This window comes from Salmo salar, chromosome 18 (genome assembly GCF_965601325.2).
Source record: "Salmo salar chromosome 18, fSalSal1, whole genome shotgun sequence".
Lineage (NCBI taxonomy): Eukaryota > Metazoa > Chordata > Actinopteri > Salmoniformes > Salmonidae > Salmo > Salmo salar.
Window position 1 is genome coordinate 33650992 of NC_138308.1, and position 22295 is coordinate 33673286.

At 43.9% G+C, this 22295-nt stretch overlaps 1 protein-coding gene across 4 annotated transcripts in view; it reads right to left on the reverse strand.

The window, feature by feature from the left end:
* LOC106560244 (uncharacterized) overlaps nt 1–22295 on the reverse strand; it is a 240705-nt gene that overhangs the window by 189509 nt on the left and 28901 nt on the right. For all 4 annotated transcript variants that reach the window (XM_082964905.1, XM_082964904.1, XM_082964903.1 and 1 more), the window contains exons 10-13: nt 18219–18263; nt 17370–17423; nt 13646–13690; nt 7549–7602 (exon numbers count right to left, since the gene is read on the reverse strand). In XM_082964905.1, coding sequence (XP_082821031.1) covers nt 7549–7602; nt 13646–13690; nt 17370–17423; nt 18219–18263 — 198 coding nt within the window. The remainder of the gene's footprint in view (nt 1–7548; nt 7603–13645; nt 13691–17369; nt 17424–18218; nt 18264–22295) is intronic.

The following is a 22295-nucleotide window of genomic DNA, read 5'->3' on the forward strand; positions in this document are numbered from 1 at the left end:
TACTAGTATAGCACTGTCAGTGTCAGTTTCCCTATCTGCAGGTCTGGATCGATATTTATGATGCAGGAACAAATTCATGATAAACTGATCTGAACTATAGGCTTAGATATATGGTATTCTATAGGTTTATAGTGATGTTGGTGTTCTATAGGTTTAAAATGGTATTCTATAGGGTTATAGTGGTATTCTATAGGTTTATAGTGGTATTCTATAGGTTTATAGTGATGGTGGTATTCTATAGGTTTATAGTGGTATTCTATAGGTTTATATTGGTATTCTATAGGTTTATAGTTACAGTGGTATTCTACAGGTTTATAGTGATGGTGGTATTCTATAGGTTTATAGTTATAGTGGTATTCTATAGGTTTATAGTGGTATTCTATAGGTTTATAGTTACAGTGGTATTCTACAGATTTATAGTGATGGTGGTATGCTATAGGTTTATAGTTATAGTGGTATTCTATAGGTTTATAGGGGTATTCTATAGGTTTATAGTGGTATTCTATAGGTTTATAGTGGTATTCTATAGGTTTATAGTGATGGTGGTATTCTATAGGTTTATAATGGTATTCTATAAGTTTATAGTTACAGTGGTATTTTACAGGTTTATAGTGATGGTGGTATTCTATAGGTTTATAGTGATAGTGGTGTTCTATAGGTTTATAGTGGTATTCCATAGGTTTATAGTTACAGTGGTATTCTATAGGGTTATAGTGATGGTGGTATTCTATAGGTTTATAGTGGTATTCTATAGGTTTATAGTTATAGTGGTATTCTACAGGTTTATAGTGATGGTGGTATTCTATAGGTTTATAGTGATGGTGGTATTCTATAGGTTTATAATGGTATTCTATAGGTTTATAGTTATATTCTATAGGTTTATAGTTATAGTGGTATTCAATAGGTTTATAGTGATGGTGGTATTCTATAGGTTTATAGTGGTAATCTATAAGTTTATAGTGATGGTGGTATTCTATAGGTTTATAATGATGGTGGTATTCTATAGGTTTATAGTGGTATTCTATAGGTTTATAGTGGTATTCTATAGGTTTATAGTTATAGTGATATTCTATAGGTTTATAGTGATGGTGGTATTCTATAGGTTTATAATGGCATTCTATTGGTTTATAGTGGTATTCTATAGGTTTATAGTGATGGTGGTATTCTATAGGTTTATAGTTACATTGGTATTCTATAGGTTTATAGTGATGGTGGTATTCTATAGGTTTATAGTGATATTCTATAGGTTTATAGTGGTAATCTATAGGTTTATAGTGGTATTCTATAGGTTTATAGTGATAGTGTTATTCTATAGGTTTATAGTGATGGTGGTATTCTATAGGTTTATAGTGATATTCTATAGGTTTATAGTGGTATTCTATAGGTTTATAGTTACAGTGGTATTCTATTGGTTTATAGTGATGGTGGTATTCTATAGGTTTATAGTGATGGTGGTATTCTATAGGTTTATAGTGATATTCTATAGGCTTATAGTGATGGTGGTAATCTATAGGTTTATATTGGTATTCTATATGTTTACAGTTACAGTGCTATTCTATAGGTTTATAGTGATGGTGGTATTCTATAGGTTTATAGTTAAGCTATAGAACATTTGGACACTTGATCATGTATTGATCTCATAAGACATTCAAATAACCCAGACCATAAACCAGGTTATTAACACTTTACAGTGTGTCAAGGGATTTTACCCATCACAGTACCTGAGCTGACCATGGATTGAATAGAATGTCTTAAGTTTTTAGTGGATTAAACTCCACGGTAACAGACTAGAACCTTGCACTTTGAGGGACATTTCAAAAAAAGTATATATGTTTTTATTTAACCTTTATTTATGTAGGCAAGTCAGTTAAAAACAAATCCTTATTTACAATTACGGCCTACATCGGCCAAACCTGGACGACACTGGGCCAGTTGTGCGCCGTCCTATGGGACTCCCAATCACGGCTGGTTGTGATACATCCTGGATTTAAAAGCCCCATTTCCACTGGATGGGATAGCCCTGGTCATTTAAATGGTTTATTTCTAGAGAGAAGTTTGATACACCCACTAAAGGCAGTGGACCGCTGGAAGACTAGCTGTCGTCATGGCATCAGCTAATGGTACCTCTTCAGCAAATGCAAACATCTGGATCTAGTACAATACTCACTCAATTATTACACAAATGTTAAGGGTTCAGAATAAGAAAAAAACATACTGAATAGGTATTTACATTTGTTCTGATTCCACTGTCCAAATATCCTCCTACATGTTTTAGCTCTATATTCAACCTACTGTATAGATCCATCCTGGCCCAGTTTACAACCTGTAAGACCTGGGTTCAAATACTATTTGAATCATACTTTATCTGGGCTTGATTGAGCTTGCCTGTCTTACTGGACCAGTAGAATAGTCTCAAAACTGCAAACACCGCCCTCTGGCACTCCAGACAGGCTATAGCAAACTTATAAATTGTTTTAAAGATTTCAAATAGTATTTGAAGCCAGGTCTGCTGCTTAACACTGTGGTGGTATGAAGGAACAACATAGAGAATGTAGTGGGCTGACACTGAGGCCACTTCTAAATGATGTATGTTGTTGATCTTTAGAGAAAGGTTCCCTCTCTCCCTCTCTGCTGTCTGCTGAAGATAATGATGTCTTTAGGGAGAGAGTGGACCTTTTCCTCCCTTTTACTCTCCCTTCCTCCCCCTTTTCACCCTCTCCCTTCATTTTCCTCTGATTTCCTCTCTTTCCTCGCCGTTCCCGTCTCCCTCAGAGTAACCCAGTTAGAAAGAGATACAGAGAGGGATTGGAAAAGAGAGAGGCAGAGGCTGGACCTTTTTCCTTCCCTGTCCTGTCTTCCTAAGATCAGACCAGTAAAGACCATGATATCTCTGCCTTGTCTCCCTAAGATCAGACCAGTAAAGACCATGATATCTCTGTCCTGTCTTCCTAAGATCAGACCAGTAAAGACCATGATATCTCTGTCCTGTCTTCCTAAGATCAGACCAGTAAAGACCATGATATCTCTGTCCTGTCTCCCTAAGATCAGACCAGTAAAGACCATGATATCTCTGCCCTGTCTTCCTAAGATCAGACCAGTAAAGACCATGATATCTCTGTCCTGTCTCCCTAAGATCAGACCAGTAAAGACCATGATATCTCTGTCCTGTCTCCCTAAGATCAGACCAGTAAAGACCATGATATCTCTGTCCTGTCTCCCTAAGATCAGACCAGTATAGACCATGATATCTCTGTCCTGTCTCCCTAAGATCAGACCAGTAAAGACCATGATATCTCTGTCCTGTCTCCCTAAGATCAGACCAGTAAAGACCATGATATCTCTGTCCTGTCTCCCTAAGATCAGACCAGTAAAGACCATGATATCTCTGCCCTGTCTTCCTAAGATCAGACCAGTAAAGACCATGATATCTCTGACCATGATATCTCTGCCTCCTTGCTTAGAGGCTGGGGCTCAGACCACATATCTAGGCAGGGAGAGGGAGAGAGAGAGGGAGAGACAACTCTTGTTAGCCTCTGCTCAGTGCTCTTGGGCCTTGTGACAGGCAGGCAGGGAGGGATGGGAGGCAGGGATGGGAGGATTTGAGTCTTTGCTCTAGCGCTGACTCTAGCTCTGACTCTAGCGCTGAATCTAGCGCTGAATCTAGCTCTGAATCTAGCGCTGACTCTAGCTCTGACTCTAGCTCTGAATCTAGCTCTGACTCTAGCTCTGACTAGCGCTGACTCTAGCGCTGACTCTAGCACTGACTCTAGCACTGACTCTAGCTCTGACTCTAGCGCTGACTCTAGCGCTGACTCTAGCGCTGACTCTAGCGCTGACTCTAGGGTTTACAGTTGGCTACATTGGTTACATATCACCAGGCAAATTCAATACCAAGTATTTGAAATTATTTGAAGTAGTATTTGAACCCAGGTCTACTCTGCTCAGTCTATGTCCTCTCTTTCTCTCCTGCAGCAGCACGGGTGAGACGATACAGGTCTACTCTGCTCAGTCTCTGTCCTCTCTGTCTCTCCTGCAGCAGCACGGTGTGAGAAGATACAGGTCTACTCTGCTCAGTCTCTGTCCTCTCTGTCTCTCCTGCAGCAGCACGGTGTGAGAAGATACAGGGAGCTGTGTACGCTAGGCTTGCTAATTACACACGGCGCTGTGCCTCCCTCGCTCTGACAGCGCCCAGGCCACAATACCTACACACACACACCTACACACATGGCACTGTGCCTCCTTTGCTCCGACAGTGCCCGGGCTACAACACACACACGCACGCACACACCTACACACACCCACACACGTGGCACTGCGCCTCCCTCGCTCTGACAGCGCCCAGGCCACAGCACACACACAGCACTGCACCTCTCTCGCTCCGACAGCGCCCAGGCCACAGCACACACACAGCACTGTGCCTCTCTCACTCTGACAGCGCCCAGGCCACAACAACACAATCTGGCAGCTCTCTCGCTCTGACAGCTCCCAGGCCACAACAACACAATCTGGCAGCTCTCTCACTCTGACAGCTCCCAGGCCACAACAACACAATCTGGCAGCTCTCTCACTCTGACAGCTCCCAGGCCACAACAACACAATCTGGCAGCTCTCTCACTCTGACAGCGCCCAGGCCACAACAACACAATCTGGCAGCTCTCTCGCTCTGACAGCTCCCAGGCCACAACAACACAATCTGGCAGCTCTCTCACTCTGACAACGCCCAGGCCACAACAACACAATCTGGCAGCTCTCTCACTCTGACAGCGCCCAGGCCACAACAACACAATCTGGCAGCTCTCTCGCTCTGACAGCTCCCAGGCCACAACAACACAATCTGGCAGCTCTCTCGCTCTGACAGCGCCCAGGCCACAACAACACATCTGGCAGCTCTCTCGCTCTGACAGCGCCCAGGCCACAACAACACAATCTGGCAGCTCTCTCACTCTGACAGCGCCCAGGCCACAACAACACAATCTGGCAGCTCCCCAGTACACACTCTGCATCTACCGCTTCAGCTAGCAAATAAACAGAGGGGGAGGGGGAGAGAGAGACAAATGGGAGGGAAGAAGGGAGGGGATAGCGAGGGAGATGGTGGGGAGGGAGAAGTGGAGATAGAGAGAGAGCAGCGGGGAGAGAGAGCAGAAGTGTGAGAGAGAGAGGGAGGAAAGAGAGAGAGAGAGCAGAGGGGAGAGAGAGAGAGAGCAGAGGGGGGAGAGAGAGAGAGAGAGAGAGAGAGAGAGAGAGAGAGCAGAGGGGAGAGAGAGAGAGCAGAGGGGAGAGAGAGAGAGAGAGAGAGAGAGAGAGTAGCAGGGGAATTTCTCAAGACAGCAGACTAATTATGTTTACACTTACTTGCTGTCTGAGTCCCATATGGCACCCTATTTGCTTTATTGTGCTTTGGTCTAAAGTAGTGCATTACATAGGGAATAGGGTTCCATTTATGGCGCACCCTCTGCCTCTTTCTAACCAGAGTGGCTGCCTGGCTGGTGGTAATGGCACTTTACTTTAGACAAGAGAGGTGAAGTTTTGTCATGTGTGGAGAGACTAAGAGATACACCTTTAGTGTTACAGTAAGGGGTTTGTCTTGTCTGTTGTGACTGCGTCCCTAATGGCACCCTGTTCCCCACATAGTACCCTACTGTGACTAGAGCCCTATGGGCCCTGGTCAACCCTACTGGCCCTGGTCAAAAGTAGTGCACTACATAGGGAATAGGTTGCCGTTTGGTATGCGATTTGTGTCATGTGAGTGGGAACTGCCTTCAAAGCTGTGTTGGAACCAGATCCCGTAAGGGTAACAGAGATATCTAGAGTGGCCAGGCCCAACGAATACCACAGAGGTTACTGCAGAAAATGCTTTTTGCAAAGTTTCCATTGGCTCAGCGATTCACCGCCATAGCTGAACATCACCCCTAGCTTTAGGTTGAGAGGCTGATCCTGGTGAGACCGTCTATAGGAAAACAACCTGCTCATTAGTACTCAGATGTAGAGTTCACATTTAGCAGAAGCTTTAATCCAAAGAGATGTACAGTCATTACCTGAATACATTTTTTTGTATGGGGTGGCCCCGGGAATCAAACCCACCATCCTGACGTTGTAATCACCATGCTCTACCCACTGAGTTCCAGAAGCCACACCGAAAGGCTGACCACAGTGAGAAAGTCTAGAGGGAAATGTCCCAATTGACACTTGATCACTGACTGTAAGTGTAAATATCAGATTTTACAGTAGAGCAACACTCAGAGGAAGCGTACCTTACTGCAAAGGCTATATTTACAACTTCAACACATAAAAACAACAGATCCGATGATATAAAGCTGCAGTCATATTCCTTACATAACCACCAGACGTGCTTTTTCTCTGTCACCTTATACATCTATGACTGTACAAGCGGAGGACATATACATGTGGAACGTGGATTGCTTTGGGCACGGTTATATGGCTGTAGTCTTCCACTGAGCCAGACCCCGTAGTTAGTTCTCCTATCAGGAAAACGATACTCGCTCACATGGCAGTCATGCATACAAGACATTCTGTCTTCTCAGGTGTCCCCTTTACCCTTAAATATCACATGCTAGCTTTAAATAACAACTACAACCTAATATTAGCACGGATGTGGAGGGGACAGAGGGGGCAGGCAAGAGAATGTCTAAAAACAAGTAAATAGGCCAAACTAAATTAACCTGGCTGAGCGCCTTCCAACACCCTTCCAAACTAAATTAACCTGGCTGAGCGCCTTCCAACACCCTTCCAAACTAAATTAACCTGGCTGAGCGCCTTCCAACACCCTTCCAAACTAATAAAACCTGGCTGAGCGCCTTCCAACACCCTTCCAAACTAAATTAACCTGGCTGAGCGCCTTCCAACACCCTTCCAAACTAAATTAACCTGGCTGAGCGCCTTCCAACACCCTTCCAAACTAAATTAACCTGGCTGAGCGCCTTCCAACACCCTTCCAAACTAAATTAACCTGGCTGAGCGCCTTCCAACACCCTTCCAAACTAAATTAACCTGGCTGAGCGCCTTCCAACACCCTTCCAAACTAAATTAACCTGGCTGAGCGCCTTCCAACACCCTTCCAAACTAAATTAACCTGGCTGAGCGCCTTCCAACACCCTTCCAAACTAAATTAACCTGGCTGAGCGCCTTCCAACACCCTTCCAAACTAAATTAACCTGGCTGAGCGCCTTCCAACACCCTTCCAAACTAAATTAACCTGGCTGAGCGCCTTCCAACACCCTTCCAAACTAAATTAACCTGGCTGAGCGCCTTCCAACACCCTTCCAAACTAAATTAACCTGGCTGAGCGCCTTCCAACACCCTTCCAAACTAAATTAACCTGGCTGAGCGCCTTCCAACACCCTTCCAAACTAAATTAACGTGCACATTTATTTAGGCCACTGTTTTTATTATTAACGATGCAAATGAATAAACAGCGTACGATAGTAAAATAGCAAAGGTAGCACCTTACATTTATTTAGGGCAACTGACTATGTTAATAATTAATGATGCATATGAATAAACAGAATGGGATTAAAAACAGTATCTTACATTTATTCCAGGTTTCCCTTCCGCACCAGGCTCCCCAGCTGATCCCTTTTCACCCTGCAGAGGAAAGAGAAAGTTATAAGAGCAAGTTCAAACTCAGGTCCTACAAAAGCACTCCATCATTTCAATGTATTATAAGTAGAGATGTGCAGTAACAACATGTTGTTTTGAAAGGTCTGAAATCTCCTCAGGAGGCTGTTCCAAGGTGGTTTATCCAATCACTGATGCTCTTACTGCCAGGGCCTCTCACAAGGGATACTGGTCACAAGCATCATGACAAAATGTCAACTTCATCTATAAACACAATTTATGTCTCCAAACCCAAAGCTAAATGGAAATCCTAACCCCTATCCTGAAAGATAAGACCTGATATGACCGGTCTGTCTTCATCTTCAGCGGTTTATTTATCCAAGTGATACGTAACAGGGACATTCAACTAATCAGTGATAAAGGTCACAGAACAGACAAGAAGTCATTGGCATCTTCTAGTCCTCTGCTCTCTGTTCCACTCCCAAGTATATTAAATAACCCACTCTAAGGCAACAGGCTAAAACAAATTCATAAATGATCCTGTTTATTTGTTTCCGTGAAATATCTGTCTGAATGTGGAGTCCTGGTTGTAAACAAATTAGGACTATGTTGACATTATAAATAAATGATGGGGCCAGGGGTGTGTGTGTGTGTGTGAGTGTGTGATAATGAAGTGTTTCTGATGGACCTAATTATCTGACAGTGCACACCCTTGTTTCACATCGTGATTGTAATTGATTTATGTGTTCATCGTTGATGTGTGTGTGTGTGTGTGTGTTCATCGTCCAGGTTGATAGAGAAGGCACTATCGCACAGCTGCATAACCAAATCATGTCATTAACCAGGAAGAAGCACGCAGCAGTGTTATGATAAACCTCTCTCTTGGCAGTCACCATTGTTTGAAATACATTCAGTATAGGAAGTGACATCCAAATGTTGTTGAATAAACAGGCATCGTAATAATGCTCCATTTCCACCTGTTTCATAAAAATCTCAACAACTTTATATGGACAATAAACGTTATTACTTGAAACAAACATGTTGATAATATGCCTATTCAATCAACAACAATAATCAATCTGTTCAATAAACAGGGTAACACTTGCCAATGCATGCAGGTATGATGTATTACAATGTTAAAAATGTCCTACAGAGAAATAGCGTACTGTAAGCCTACTACTGTAAGAGACATTATAAGACATAAAGCATTATAGCTGAGGGCTTTAAGTAAGATGTTACCGTTAGTTTTCCACTCTGCATGATAAACACTGAATCTATTCCGTCTTTGAGACAGTCCAGTAATTCCAGTATAGTCCAGTAATGTCAGACTGATCAGTTTAAAAGGCAGGTTTCCTGGACACAGATTAAGCCTACTCCTGGACTAAAGAACATGCTCAATGGAGAATCTTCACGAGGACTAGGCTGTGTCTGGGAAACCAACCCTATGAGGACTAGGCTGCGTCTGGGAAACCAACCCTAATAGAACTAGGCTGCGTCTGGGAAACCAACCCTATGAGGACTAGGCTGCGTCTGGGAAACCAACCCTATGAGGACTAGGCTGCGTCTGGGAAACCAACCCTACGAGGACTAGGCTGCGTCTGGGAAACCAACCCTATGAGGACTAGGCTGTGTCTGTATCTGGGAAACCAACCCTACGAGGACTAGTCTGTGTCTGGGAAACCAACCCTATGAGGACTAGTCTGTGTCTGGGAAACCAACCCTATGAGGACTAGTCTGTATCTGGGAAACCAACCCTATGAGGACTAGTCTGTGTCTGTATCTGGGAAACCAACCCTATGAGGACTAGGCTGTGTCTGTATCTGGGAAACCAACCCTATGAGGACTAGTCTGTGTCTGTATCTGGGAAACCAACCCTACGAGGACTAGGCTGTGTCTGGGAAACCAACCCTACGAGGACTAGGCTGCGTCTGGGAAACCAACCCTACGAGGACTAGGCTGTGTCTGTATCTGGGAAACAAACCCTACGAGGACTAGGCTGCGTCTGGGAAACCAACCCTACGAGGACTAGGCTGTGTCTGTATCTGGGAAACAAACCCTACGAGGACTAGGCTGCGTCTGGGAAACCAACCCTACGAGGACTAGGCTGCGTCTGGGAAACCAACCCTATGAGGACTAGTCTGTGTCTGTATCTGGGAAACCAACCCTACGAGGACTAGGCTGCGTCTGTATCTGGGAAACCAACCCTACGAGGACTAGTCTGTGTCTGTATCTGGGAAACCAACCCTACGAGGACTAGGCTGTGTCTGTATCTGGGAAACCAACCCTATGAGGACTAGGCTGTGTCTGTGTCTGGGAAACCAACCCTATGAGGACTAGGCTGTCCCTGTGTCTGGGAAACCAACCCTATGAGGACTAGGCTGCGTCTGGGAAACCAACCCTATGAGGACTAGGCTGTGTCTGTATCTGGGAAACCAACCCTACGAGGACTAGTCTGTGTCTGTGTCTGGGAAACCAACCCTACGAGGACTAGTCTGTGTCTGTGTCTGGGAAACCAACCCTACGAGGACTAGGCTGTGTCTGTGTCTGGGAAACCAACCCTACGAGGACTAGGCTGCGTCTGGGAAACCAACCCTACGAGGACTAGGCTGCGTCTGGGAAACCAACCCTATGAGGACTAGGCTGTGTCTGTATCTGGGAAACCAACCCTACGAGGACTAGGCTGTGTCTGGGAAACCAACCCTATGAGGACTAGGCTGTGTCTGTATCTGGGAAACCAACCCTATGAGGACTAGTCTGTGTCTGTGTCTGGGAAACCAACCCTATGAGGACTAGTCTGTGTCTGGGAAACCAACCCTACGAGGACTAGGCTGTGTCTGTGTCTGGGAAACAAACCCTATGAGGACTAGTCTGTGTCTGTGTCTGGGAAACCAACCCTATGAGGACTAGGCTGTGTCTGTATCTGGGAAACCAACCCTACGAGGACTAGTCTGTGTCTGGGAAACCAACCCTACGAGGACTAGGCTGTGTCTGTGTCTGGGAAACCAACCCTACGAGGACTAGGCTGTGTCTGTGTCTGGGAAACCAACCCTATGAGGACTAGTCTGTGTCTGGGAAACCAACCCTACGAGGACTAGGCTGTGTCTGTGTCTGGGAAACCAACCCTATGAGGACTAGTCTGTGTCTGGGAAACCAACCCTACGAGGACTAGGCTGTGTCTGTATCTGGGAAACCAACCCTACGAGGACTAGGCTGTGTCTGTATCTGGGAAACCAACCCTATGAGGACTAGTCTGTGTCTGTGTCTGGGAAACCAACCCTATGAGGACTAGGCTGTGTCTGTATCTGGGAAACCAACCCTACGAGGACTAGGCTGTGTCTGTGTCTGGGAAACCAACCCTATGAGGACTAGTCTGTGTCTGGGAAACCAACCCTACGAGGACTAGGCTGTGTCTGTGTCTGGGAAACCAACCCTATGAGGACTAGGCTGTGTCTGTGTCTGGGAAACCAACCCTATGAGGACTAGTCTGTGTCTGGGAAACCAACCCTACGAGGACTAGGCTGTCTGTGTCTGGGAAACCAACCCTATGAGTATAGAGCTCAGTAATCCTACACTGTCACACCCTGCTCAGTTTTAACAGCGGAACCAACCCAGTCTGTGTGAGCTGTTGTGTTGAGGTCATCCCACATAGGAACCAACCCAGTCTGTGACCAATGAGCTGTTGTGATGAGGTCATCCCACAGAGGAACCAACCCAGTCTGTGACCAATGAGCTGTTGTGTTGAGGTCATCCCACAGAGGAACCAACCCAGTCTGTGTGACCAATGAGCTGTTGTGTTGATGTCATCCCACAGAAGAACCAACCCAGTCTGTGACCAATGAGCTGTTGTGTTGAGGTCATCCCACAGAGGAACCAACCCAGTCTGTGACCAATGAGCTGTTGTGTTGAGGTCATCCCACAGAGGAACCAACCCAGTCTGTGACCAATGAGCTGTTGTGTTGAGGTCATCCCACAGAGGAACCAACCCAGTCTGTGACCAATGAGCTGTTGTGTTGAGGTCATCCCACAGAGGAACCAACCCAGTCTGTGACCAATGAGCTGTTGTGATGAGGTCATCCCACAGAGGAACCAACCCAGTCTGTGTGACCAAATAGATGTCCTGAAGGTCAGGAACTAAGTTCCCCCAAGGTATCCCCTCTACAGTATGTCATGCTTCACCACTACACCTGGTATCCTATGCATTGCCAGCTTTGCTACACAGCAAAACTCTGTTTACAAATGGCTATGGAGGGCTTATGAAGCCATTATCAATGCACTAAGAAGGCTATATAAGCTGTGACATTCTCCTCTACAGAACGTCACCTAGTATCCTGTGCCAGCTCTGCTACACAGTGAGGCACTCTGTATACATCCAGATGTGTACAAACTAGCTCAGTATGTAGAGCTTATGAAGACCCTATGAGTGCTCTATAAAGCCTTTTAAAGTTGTTTATTCAACAACTTGTTCATTCGCCCCATTGGATATCATTCATAGAACTGTTTATGTCAGTGTAATCTCAACAGCCTTAACAGTGACTGTTTAGTTTAGTGTCTGCTCTGTTTCCCTCTGAATTGCTATTCAGTAGCAGCCCCTGTATGTCATACTGAACAGGCAGCCCAGTCCCTGTATGTCATACTGAACAGGCAGCCCAGTCCCTGTATGTCATACTGAGCAGGCAGCCCAGTCCCTGTATGTTGTACTGAGCAGGCCAGTCAGTGTATTGTACACTGTGCCAGAGGGACAGATTTCTCCCTCCGTCCATTGGCCTAATCAGAGAGGATATGGTGATGAAAAGAGTCTCTTTCATTATGCCATTTTAAACTGTCCATCTGCTCAGCCCAATACTTAGTGGAGCCACACCGCCATTGCGAAGGAACTAATTATGCAAAAGCCACAAAATACAGACCATTTTCCTGAAAGCATAGCTTTGTTTTCCTGTAATTTCATAGTCTACTGAAGTCCTTTTACGATATTTATTCTAAACACATCCAGCCTTTGGCCCATAAAGCCACACCACCATTATGAAAGAACAAATTATGTAAATGCTACACAATTCTATTCTGGTCCCAGATCTGTTTGTGCTGTAGCTCACTCCTCTGAGACCAGCCCAACATCATGCAGCATTCCTGAGTATTTCCCTGAACCCTTGCATGAATGCATGTCGAAAGGACGTCACGCTGCTTGCTTAGAGAGTACCACTTCCTCCTGATTCGGCTCACACCGACGCTCGAACGCAGAACCTCTGCCCTGCTAGCACATGTGACCGCCCTCCTGATCCAACTTACCAGTCGGTGCCAAACGAAAAAGCTAGTTATTTGCTGACGCAAGTGGGGACAGTTCAGGCTGAGGAGGAAGTTTCCCACACCCCCATGTGATACTCATGCTGCCTGCAGCCTATCGTTTAATTTCCCTGAAACCTTGCATGAATGCATGGTGTTTTACTGTAGGTGCAGAGACTAGGTCAGAGCTGTGATATATACATTCCAGACACGTCCTTCACATGACACCAAGTTATTAGAGTTCAGATCAATCCACATTGGACATTATCTCTAGATAATCATAGAATACACTATGCATGTACCTTCATGGTTGCATGTAAAATATGAATAGCTATTGTGTTAGTCTTGAGATTACAGGGGAAAAGGCCTTGGGTTATGAAATTATCGATTCCCACGGGGGACCAGTACGGAGAAAAAAAATTATGAAATATATGAAATGTATGCATTCACTACTGTAAGTCGCTCTGGATAAGAGCGTCTGCTAAATGACTAAAATGTAAATGTAAAAAGGAGATTCTTCAGAGATGTATTAGAAAACCTGTGCTAGAAAATCCTTTAAAATAAAATATATATAACAACAGAAGACATATGCTACATATTAATAACCATGTATCCACTGCAGTGGGACTTCGCATGCTTGGAATATGAATTACTATATATCCACTACAGTGGAACTTCGCACGTTTGGATGAACTGGTGTTTATACATGACAGAGAGTGAAACCAGATACATTTACCATTATGTAATATGTGTGTGTGTGTGTGTACGTTTCCATGTGTGTGTGTGTACTTACCATTGCTCCATCGATCCCCTTAGACCCGTTTGATCCTGCCTCCCCCTGAAATTACAAGGTTGAAACTTGAAATGCTAAATAACAAACATTGAAGGTCTACTCGTTCATGAGGAGAAATATCTTCCTAGTTTCACTGAGGTCTGTGCCGTAGGGTTCAGTGCAGCTCTGAATGGGCCTTCGTTCACACATCAGCAATGTTTAGCACCTTGAGGCAACTTCAAAACTCTCAAAACAGATTTACACATCACTTCAGGTTATAAAGAATAAGAACAGGACTATTTCCCATACACCTTACTGTATATACATGTACAGTACATATTCCATACTGTCCAATATCTAATGCATAAGGAATAGCCACAACTCTATGACTAATGTATATTTACATACACAGAAATATTTCTCTGGTGGGTGTATGATATTCACTTGTGTTTACAAGATAAAAAAGCTAATTATTTGTTAATCTCCTCTGACCCTGTATAGAAGCAGCATTGCATCAGAGGGTATACAATACTGTAAATACATGAGGAGAGGATATAGAAGAAGTCCTATCTCCCTCCTAAGGGACTATGGCTCTGTGTGTAAATCCCTTTGTGTCCTGGGTGCAAATCCTATTCCTGGAGAGCTACCGTCCTGTAGGTTGTCACTCCAACCCTGTTCCTGGAGAGCTACCATCCTGTAGGTTTTCACAACAAACCCTGTTCCTGGAGAGCTACCATCCTGTAGGTTGTCACTCCAACCTTGTTCCTGGAGAGCTACCATCCTGTAGGTTTTCACAACAAACCCTGTTTCTGGAGAGCTACCATCCTGTAGGTTTTCACAACAAACCCTGTTCCTGGAGAGCTACCATCCTGTAGGTTTTCACAACAAACCCTGTTCCTGGAGAGCTACCATCCTGTAGGTTTTCACAACAAACCCTGTTCCTGGAGAGCTACCATCCTGTAGGTTTTCACAACAAACCCTGTTCCTGGAGAGCTACCATCCTGTAGGTTTTCACTCCAACCCTGTTCCTGGAGAGCTACCGTCCTGTAGGTTTTCACTCCAACCCTGTTCCTGGAGAGCTACCGTCCTGTAGGTTTTCACTCCAACCCTGTTCCTGGAGAGCTACCATCCTGTAGGTTTTCACTCCAACCCTGTTCCTGGAGAGCTACCCTCCTTGAGGTTTTTGCTCCAACCCTTATCTAGTGGACCAGATTCTAATAATTAGCTGGTTGATATGCTGAATCCAGTTGGTTATAACTGGGGTTGGAGAGAAAACCTACAGAAGAGGGTTGGAGAGCGCTGCACTACAAAAACACACTGGGGAGAGAAGGAGCGAGTCACCACCACTACCATCACCATCACCATAACCACCACTGTAATCACCACCACCACCATCACCTCACCCCCACCACTAACACCACCACCATCACCCCCACCACTAACACCACCACCATCACCATCACCATAACCACCACCATAACCATCACCATAACCACCACTCACCACTGTAATCACCACCACCACCATAACCATCACCCCCACTACTAATCACCACTAACACCACCACCATCACCACCACCATCACCACCACTAACACCCCCACCATAACCACTAATCACCACTAACACCACCATCATCATTACCACTAAAACCACCACCATCACCACTAACACCACCACCATCACCCCCACCATCACCACTAATCACTGCTAACACCACCACCACCACTAACACCACCACCATCATCACCACTAAAACCACCACCATCACCACCCCCACCACCACCACTAACACCACCACCATCACCCCCACCATCACCACTAATCACCACTAACACCCCCACCATAACCACTAATCACCACTAACACCACCATCATCATTACCACTAAAACCACCACCATCACCACTAACACCACCACCATCACCCCCACCATCACCACTAATCACTGCTAACACCACCACCACCACTAACACCACCACCATCATCACCACTAAAACCACCACCATCACCACCCCCACCACCACCACTAACACCACCACCATCACCCCCACCATCACCACTAATCACCACTGACACCACCACCATCACCACCACTAACACCACCACCATCACCACTAACACCACCACCATCACCACTAGCACAACTAACACCACTAACACCACCACCATCACCCCCACCATCACCACCACCACCATCACCCCCACCATCACCACTAACACCACCACCATCACCACCACCACCCCCAACATAACCACCACCATCACCACTAACACCATCACCCCCACCATAACCACTAACACCACTAACACCACCACCATCACCCCCACCATAACCACTAACACCACTAACACCACTAACACCACCACCACCCCCACCATAACCACCACCACCCCCACCATAACCACCACCACCACCACCATAACCACCACCAACTCATAATAGGTGATGAAGGGGATATTGTTATTATCATAATAGCTGATGAAGGAGATATCATAATAATACTATCTGATGAAGGGGATATTGTTATTATAATAATAGCTGATGAAGGAGATAGTATTATCATGATAGCTGATGAAGGGGATATTGTTATTATAATAATAGCTGATGAAGGAGATAGTATTATCATGATAGCTGATGAAGGGGATATTGTTATTATCATAATAGCTGATGAAGGAGATAGTATTATCATGATAGCTGATGAAGGGGATATTGTTATTATAATAATAGCTGATGAAGGAGATAGTATTATCATGATAGCTGATGAAGGGGATATTGTTATTATAATAATAGCTGATGAAGGAGATAGTATTATCACGATAGCTGATGAAGGGGATATTGTTATTATCATAATAGCTGATGAAGGAGATAGTATTATCATGATAGCTGATGAAGGGGATATTGTTATTATCATAATAGCTGATGAAGGAGATAGTATTATCATGATAGCTGATGAAGGGGATATTGTTATTATCATAATAGCTGATGAAGGAGATAGTATTATCATGATAGCTGATGAAGGGGATATTGTTATTATAATAATAGCTGATGAAGGAGATAGTATTATCATGATAGCTGATGAAGGGGATATTGTTATTATCATAATAGCTGATGAAGGAGATAGTATTATCATGATAGCTGATGAAGGGGATATTGTTATTATAATAATAGCTGATGAAGGAGATAGTATTATCATGATAGCTGATGAAGGGGATATTGTTATTATAATAATAGCTGATGAAGGAGATAGTATTATCATGATAGCTGATGAAGGGGATATTGTTATTATAATAATAGCTGATGAAGGAGATAGTATTATCATGATAGCTGATGAAGGGGATATTGTTATTATAATAATAGCTGATGAAGGAGATAGTATTATCATGATAGCTGATGAAGGGGATATTGTTATTATAATAATAGCTGATGAAGGAGATAGTATTATCATGATAGCTGATGAAGGGGCTATTGTTATTATCATAATAGCTGATGAAGGTGATAGTATTATCATGATAGCTGATGAAGGGGATATTGTTATTATAATAATAGCTGATGAAGGTGATAGTATTATCATGATAGCTGATGAATTATGCTACTTTAGTTGAACCTTAGTCCAGCACTCCAGGACATAGAAAACCCTCACACAGATTATATGTAGTGGGAGAATAACAGCTTAGTGGTTTAAAACAGTAACCTTATATCTTACATATCATGGACAGTCCAAACAAGCCAACAGTCTGACTCACCTTCTGTCCAGCAATACCATCCAGACCTGGTGAGCCAGAAACACCCTGGTCACCCTGAGGGAGAAATAGAACACACACGCACAATTAGGATTAGGCATGCACACGCACACACACGAAAGCGCGCACACACACACAGTAAAAGGGTTGGCCTTAAGACCTTAAGATCTCCAAAACAGCAAAACAGTACTCTGCGGTAGCTAATACAGTTTGGATGGAAATCCCACGAACCACACAGGCAGAGTAGGCCAAGTCACACCACCATCAATCTCAATATGAATGTTATGACACTTGACATAGACTTTGCATGTCATGTGCAGTGTTGAGTAACGCAGACCAGCTTTAGCCAATTCTCAACCTTATCAAGTATAGGAAAATGTTTGGGTGGGCCGCGCCTTTAAGTGTTATGTCATTAGATTGGATCGAGTTTCATAGGCAAATATGTCCTTGTATGTGGTGTGTGTGTGTGTGTGTGTGTGTGTGTGTGTGTGTGTGTGTGTGTGTGTGTGTGTGTGTGTGTGTGTGTGTGTGTGTGTGTGTGTGTGTGTGTTGTGTGTGTGTGTGTGTGTGTGTGTGTGTGTGTGTGTGTGTGTGTGTGTGTGTGTGTGTGTGTGTGTGTGTGTGTGTGTGTGTATTCTTCAACTTCAACATCTAAGGGCCCTAGAGGATGGTATAGAGGGTGAGGATGCTTTAGAGTGGTCCTGGTGAACTGAAGGTGCTAGACCATGTTCAGACCCAGCTGACAGGGCACTCTCTGAGTTTATCATGTTCAAACAGATATGTAAGTTGTGAAATATCTCATATACAGTATATTGTATAAATATAAAATATTTCCATGGTAACATACTGTACCTTCTGGCTAGAGTTTCCAGGGAACCCGTCTTTCCCGGTCTCTCCCTGCAAAGGAAGACATGATACAGTCAGTAGCTGCTGCTCCCTTATTAGTCATTTAGTTAGTGACTGCTTGTCTTATTGGCTGTACAGTCAGTGGCTGGTCTATAATTGGCTGTACAGTCAGTGGCTGGTCTATAATTGGCTGTACAGTCAGTGGCTGGCCTCTAATTGGCTGTACAGTCAGTGGCTATTCTTTTAGTAGCAGCTTGTCTCTCCCACGTCTATGGCAAGTAAGTATGGTTAAAACTGCACTTTTTCTAAAAGTTCCCTGAACACGTCACAGACATGGCTATAATATTTTCCTGAATGTTGCAGCCAAGGAATGGTGGTATGATTGGGGCAACATGAATAGGCCTTGATTAAGCTTAGTTCGTAGCAATAGTTCCTTAATTGGACTAATTATTGTCATATTGATACAGTATACCGCCCTGCATCCCACTGCTGCTTGCCTCTGAAGCTAAACAGTGTTGGTCCCTGGATGGGAGACCAGATGCTGCTGGATGTTATGTTGGAGGGCCAGTAGGAGACATACTGGTCTAAAAAATAAAAGAAATGTCCCAGGGCAGACATTGCCCTGTGTAGGTGTTTCTGTCCTCCTGATGGAATGTTAAACAGGTGTCCTGACTCTCTGTGGTCACTAAAGATCCCATGGCGCTTATCATAAAACTAGGGGTGTTAACCCCTGTGTCCTGGCTAAATTCCCAATCTGGCCACCAAATCATCCACAGCTTCCAACTGGCTCATTCATCCTCCCGCCTCACCCTTGTAACTATTCCCCAGGTCTTTGCTGTAAATGAGAATGAGTTAAAATGATGTAAAATAAATAAACATTTATTTGGTTGACATAGAACTACAATGGTTAAATGTCACTATTTTTTACATATTCTAATGAGACCATGTTGAAGCAGCTAGCAGAAATGTTGTTTCCCCTCGTCAAACAAGGCCCTAACACAGTGAAACAGGATTACTGTGGATCTGGGACTTGTAGCTTCCCAATTATCGAGTAATACAATCCACCTCTCTCTGCAGCTGTTGGAGCGCTGTGTTAAATACAACAGGCTCGGAACAGCTGTAAGGGAAGCAGGATGGGACCCTAGCTTAGCTCAGTGAACTGCTGGACCTCCTAAATCCTCTGGCTAATGTGTGAATAAGACACTAACGGCCACTGACTGTAGCCTACATTAGTATAAAGTACATGCCCTGGGTCATAATGGTTATAATAGCTTTTGGAGAAAATATCCAAATAATGTTAGTTTTTGACATTTTTAGAATGTGTCCAAGCTAAAATTCTTAATTGCTACATCCATTTTTGTACTTAGAAATGAATGATATTGTATATACCCATAGATTATAGAAGAACAGAACTCATAAATTAATCATACTGTATACACCCATAGATTATTGAAGAATTTAACTTATAAATGTCTCATGAGCTTAGTTCAGCTGTCATACCCCTTCAGAACCCAAAATATAAGCGTGTTAAATTTGTAAACAAAGTAAATGTAAACAAACACTGTATAGTGTCAAAACATATTTAAAACTATCATTTTGATATCATGGATGGTCAGTCCTTGCATCCATAGTTCTGTCTACAAATTTGAATGGTTACTTTTCTGGGGAAGTGGTTAGAGAGTTGGGCTAGTAACCGAAAGGTTGCTGGATCGAATCCCTGAGCTGACAAGGTAAAAATCTGTTGTTCTGCCCCTGAACAAGGCAGTTAACCCACTGTTCCCCGGTAGGCTGCCATTGTAAGTAAGAATTTGTTCTTAACTTACTTGCAAAGTTAAATAATGGTTTAAAAAAATATATATGTAATTTTATTATCCAGGCTCATCCCTCAATTGCTTACCAAAATAGAAACGGGGTGGAGCGCTTGTTATTGTTTAAATTGAGGACTGTAGCTTTAAAGTAACTGTCCAGTGAAAATCTCACGTTAAAAAGTAAACTCAGCAAAATGATGTTGCCACGAACAGCACCGCAGATATTGAGATGAGCGAGATGCAAGACTTCGCTCTCACACAGTCACATACAGTGTCTGCGCATGTTCACGGGTTCACGTCACGCTTTGCAGGCTGGTAACCAGGGCACCAAAACAACAAAGAAGTTGAGCCATGCGCTTTCATGGTTGTTGCAGAAACTGACCCACTACGCTGTTTACTTTCTGTATGTATGTTGTATTGCTGAGTCTACCTTTAAAGCTCATTAGAACTAATACCCAAATAATGTTGTTGACTCGTCCTATACTCGTATTTGTGGTCAAAGCAAAAAAGTGAAGAAGAAAATACTTCAAAAATCCCACCTTAAACTATTATCTCAAACAGACCATTTAAAAAATGCTTGCCATTTCCTCACAGAAGATCACGTCATGTTTTTGGCAGAGACGTCTCATTGGCTGAGCTGGCCAATCAGCTGTTGACTTGTCATTTATATTTTTATTGAATGCTATATAGCCACACCATGATGCTGTTGGGGTACGCCCACACCATTGCAACACAGAAAAGCTGCTTTTTAACATACTAAATAAGGAAAACTATTTCACTCATATTGTAATTAATTAAAGGTAATAGTTCATAGAAATCTGGAAACACTGGAAAGTTACTTTAAGGACATGTCCATGTGGCCTACTAGTGATGTAGGAGATAGACAGTAGCCTATGGAATCTATAGGATAACCAGTGATGTAGGAGATAGACAGTAGCCTATGGAATCTATAGGATAACCAGTGATGTAGGAGATAGAACCCTATAGTCTACTGGTATAGGAATGTTCAACATCCCTTTAGACAAGGCAGAGTCACCCCAGTAACACTATGTATTGTGTGCTGCATGAACTGCAGGTATGTAGAACTGATGTTGGGGATAGATAATAGTCTATAGCTATTATGTTCTGCCTGATCATTAATAGCACCCGCCTGGTATCCCAGATCTCAATCAGTCCCTGATTGGGGTTAGCAGTGGAACTGGCTTCAAGGTATAGTTTGGAATATAAGGAGCCTATAGGGATGTTTGCATTCTCTTTAGAACAAGTGGACTCTTCCCCAGGGCTATTCTGAGGCTTAGGTCCACCGCTCAGCAGAGCATTAAACCCCAATCTGCAGCAGAATCACAGGGTTAAAGGTTACCCTGGTGCCTGTAACTCTACATCCTCTCCCTGTGTGAACTGAAACATTGTCCTGTGGCATTCTCCTTCATTCTTCCCCTCTGACTGTCTGTCTGCTGCCATGTCAAGGAAGGGCAGGTCATTAATCAAATGTCTTTCTCACACACACACACACACACACACACACACACACACACACACACACACACACACACACACACACACACACACACACACACACACACACACACACACACACACACACACACACACACGCCCCCCACTAAGTGACAACATGAGCGTTCTCCTCTGTTAAATCCATTAGAGATAATTATGACACGCTTCAACAGGGTAATTAATATATGTTGGTGCTCCAACGTGCATAATTGGGTTTATCTCTAACTAGCTGAATGTTTGCTGTGTGATCATGTATTGACAGTGGTGACAACGCTTTTCACCATCTACAAAATTAGACATTGAAAGCAAAGCTAGATTCGGTGGTGAAGGTTGCTGACGAGCCCTTCACCAGTATCGCGTTACTCAGAACCTACACTGTTCTCGGGGCAGGTCTGCCAGTTTTCACTAGCAGAAGGGACTTTTCGTAACAGGTTAGGAGAATGAGGTTCAGGTGAGGAACAGGGTTTGGGATAGGGTTAGCTAAAATGCATTAACAACAACAAAAAACGTGACTGGAACATATCTAGCTACAACCAGGCCTGCCCTGAGAACACCCTCCGTTTCCACTAATATGATTCTGCTAAAAAACAACACTATCTCTGACAATGTTTACTGTCTGACAATGTGTTGGCAGTGGTGGCTAAACATTTAGGAGTCTTTGAAGTTCGTTGTTAGCATCTGAAAGAGAACGCTGGCTGTTGCTTTGACCTATACAGTGCGTTTGGAAAGTATTCAGACCCCTTCACTTTTTCCACTGCTG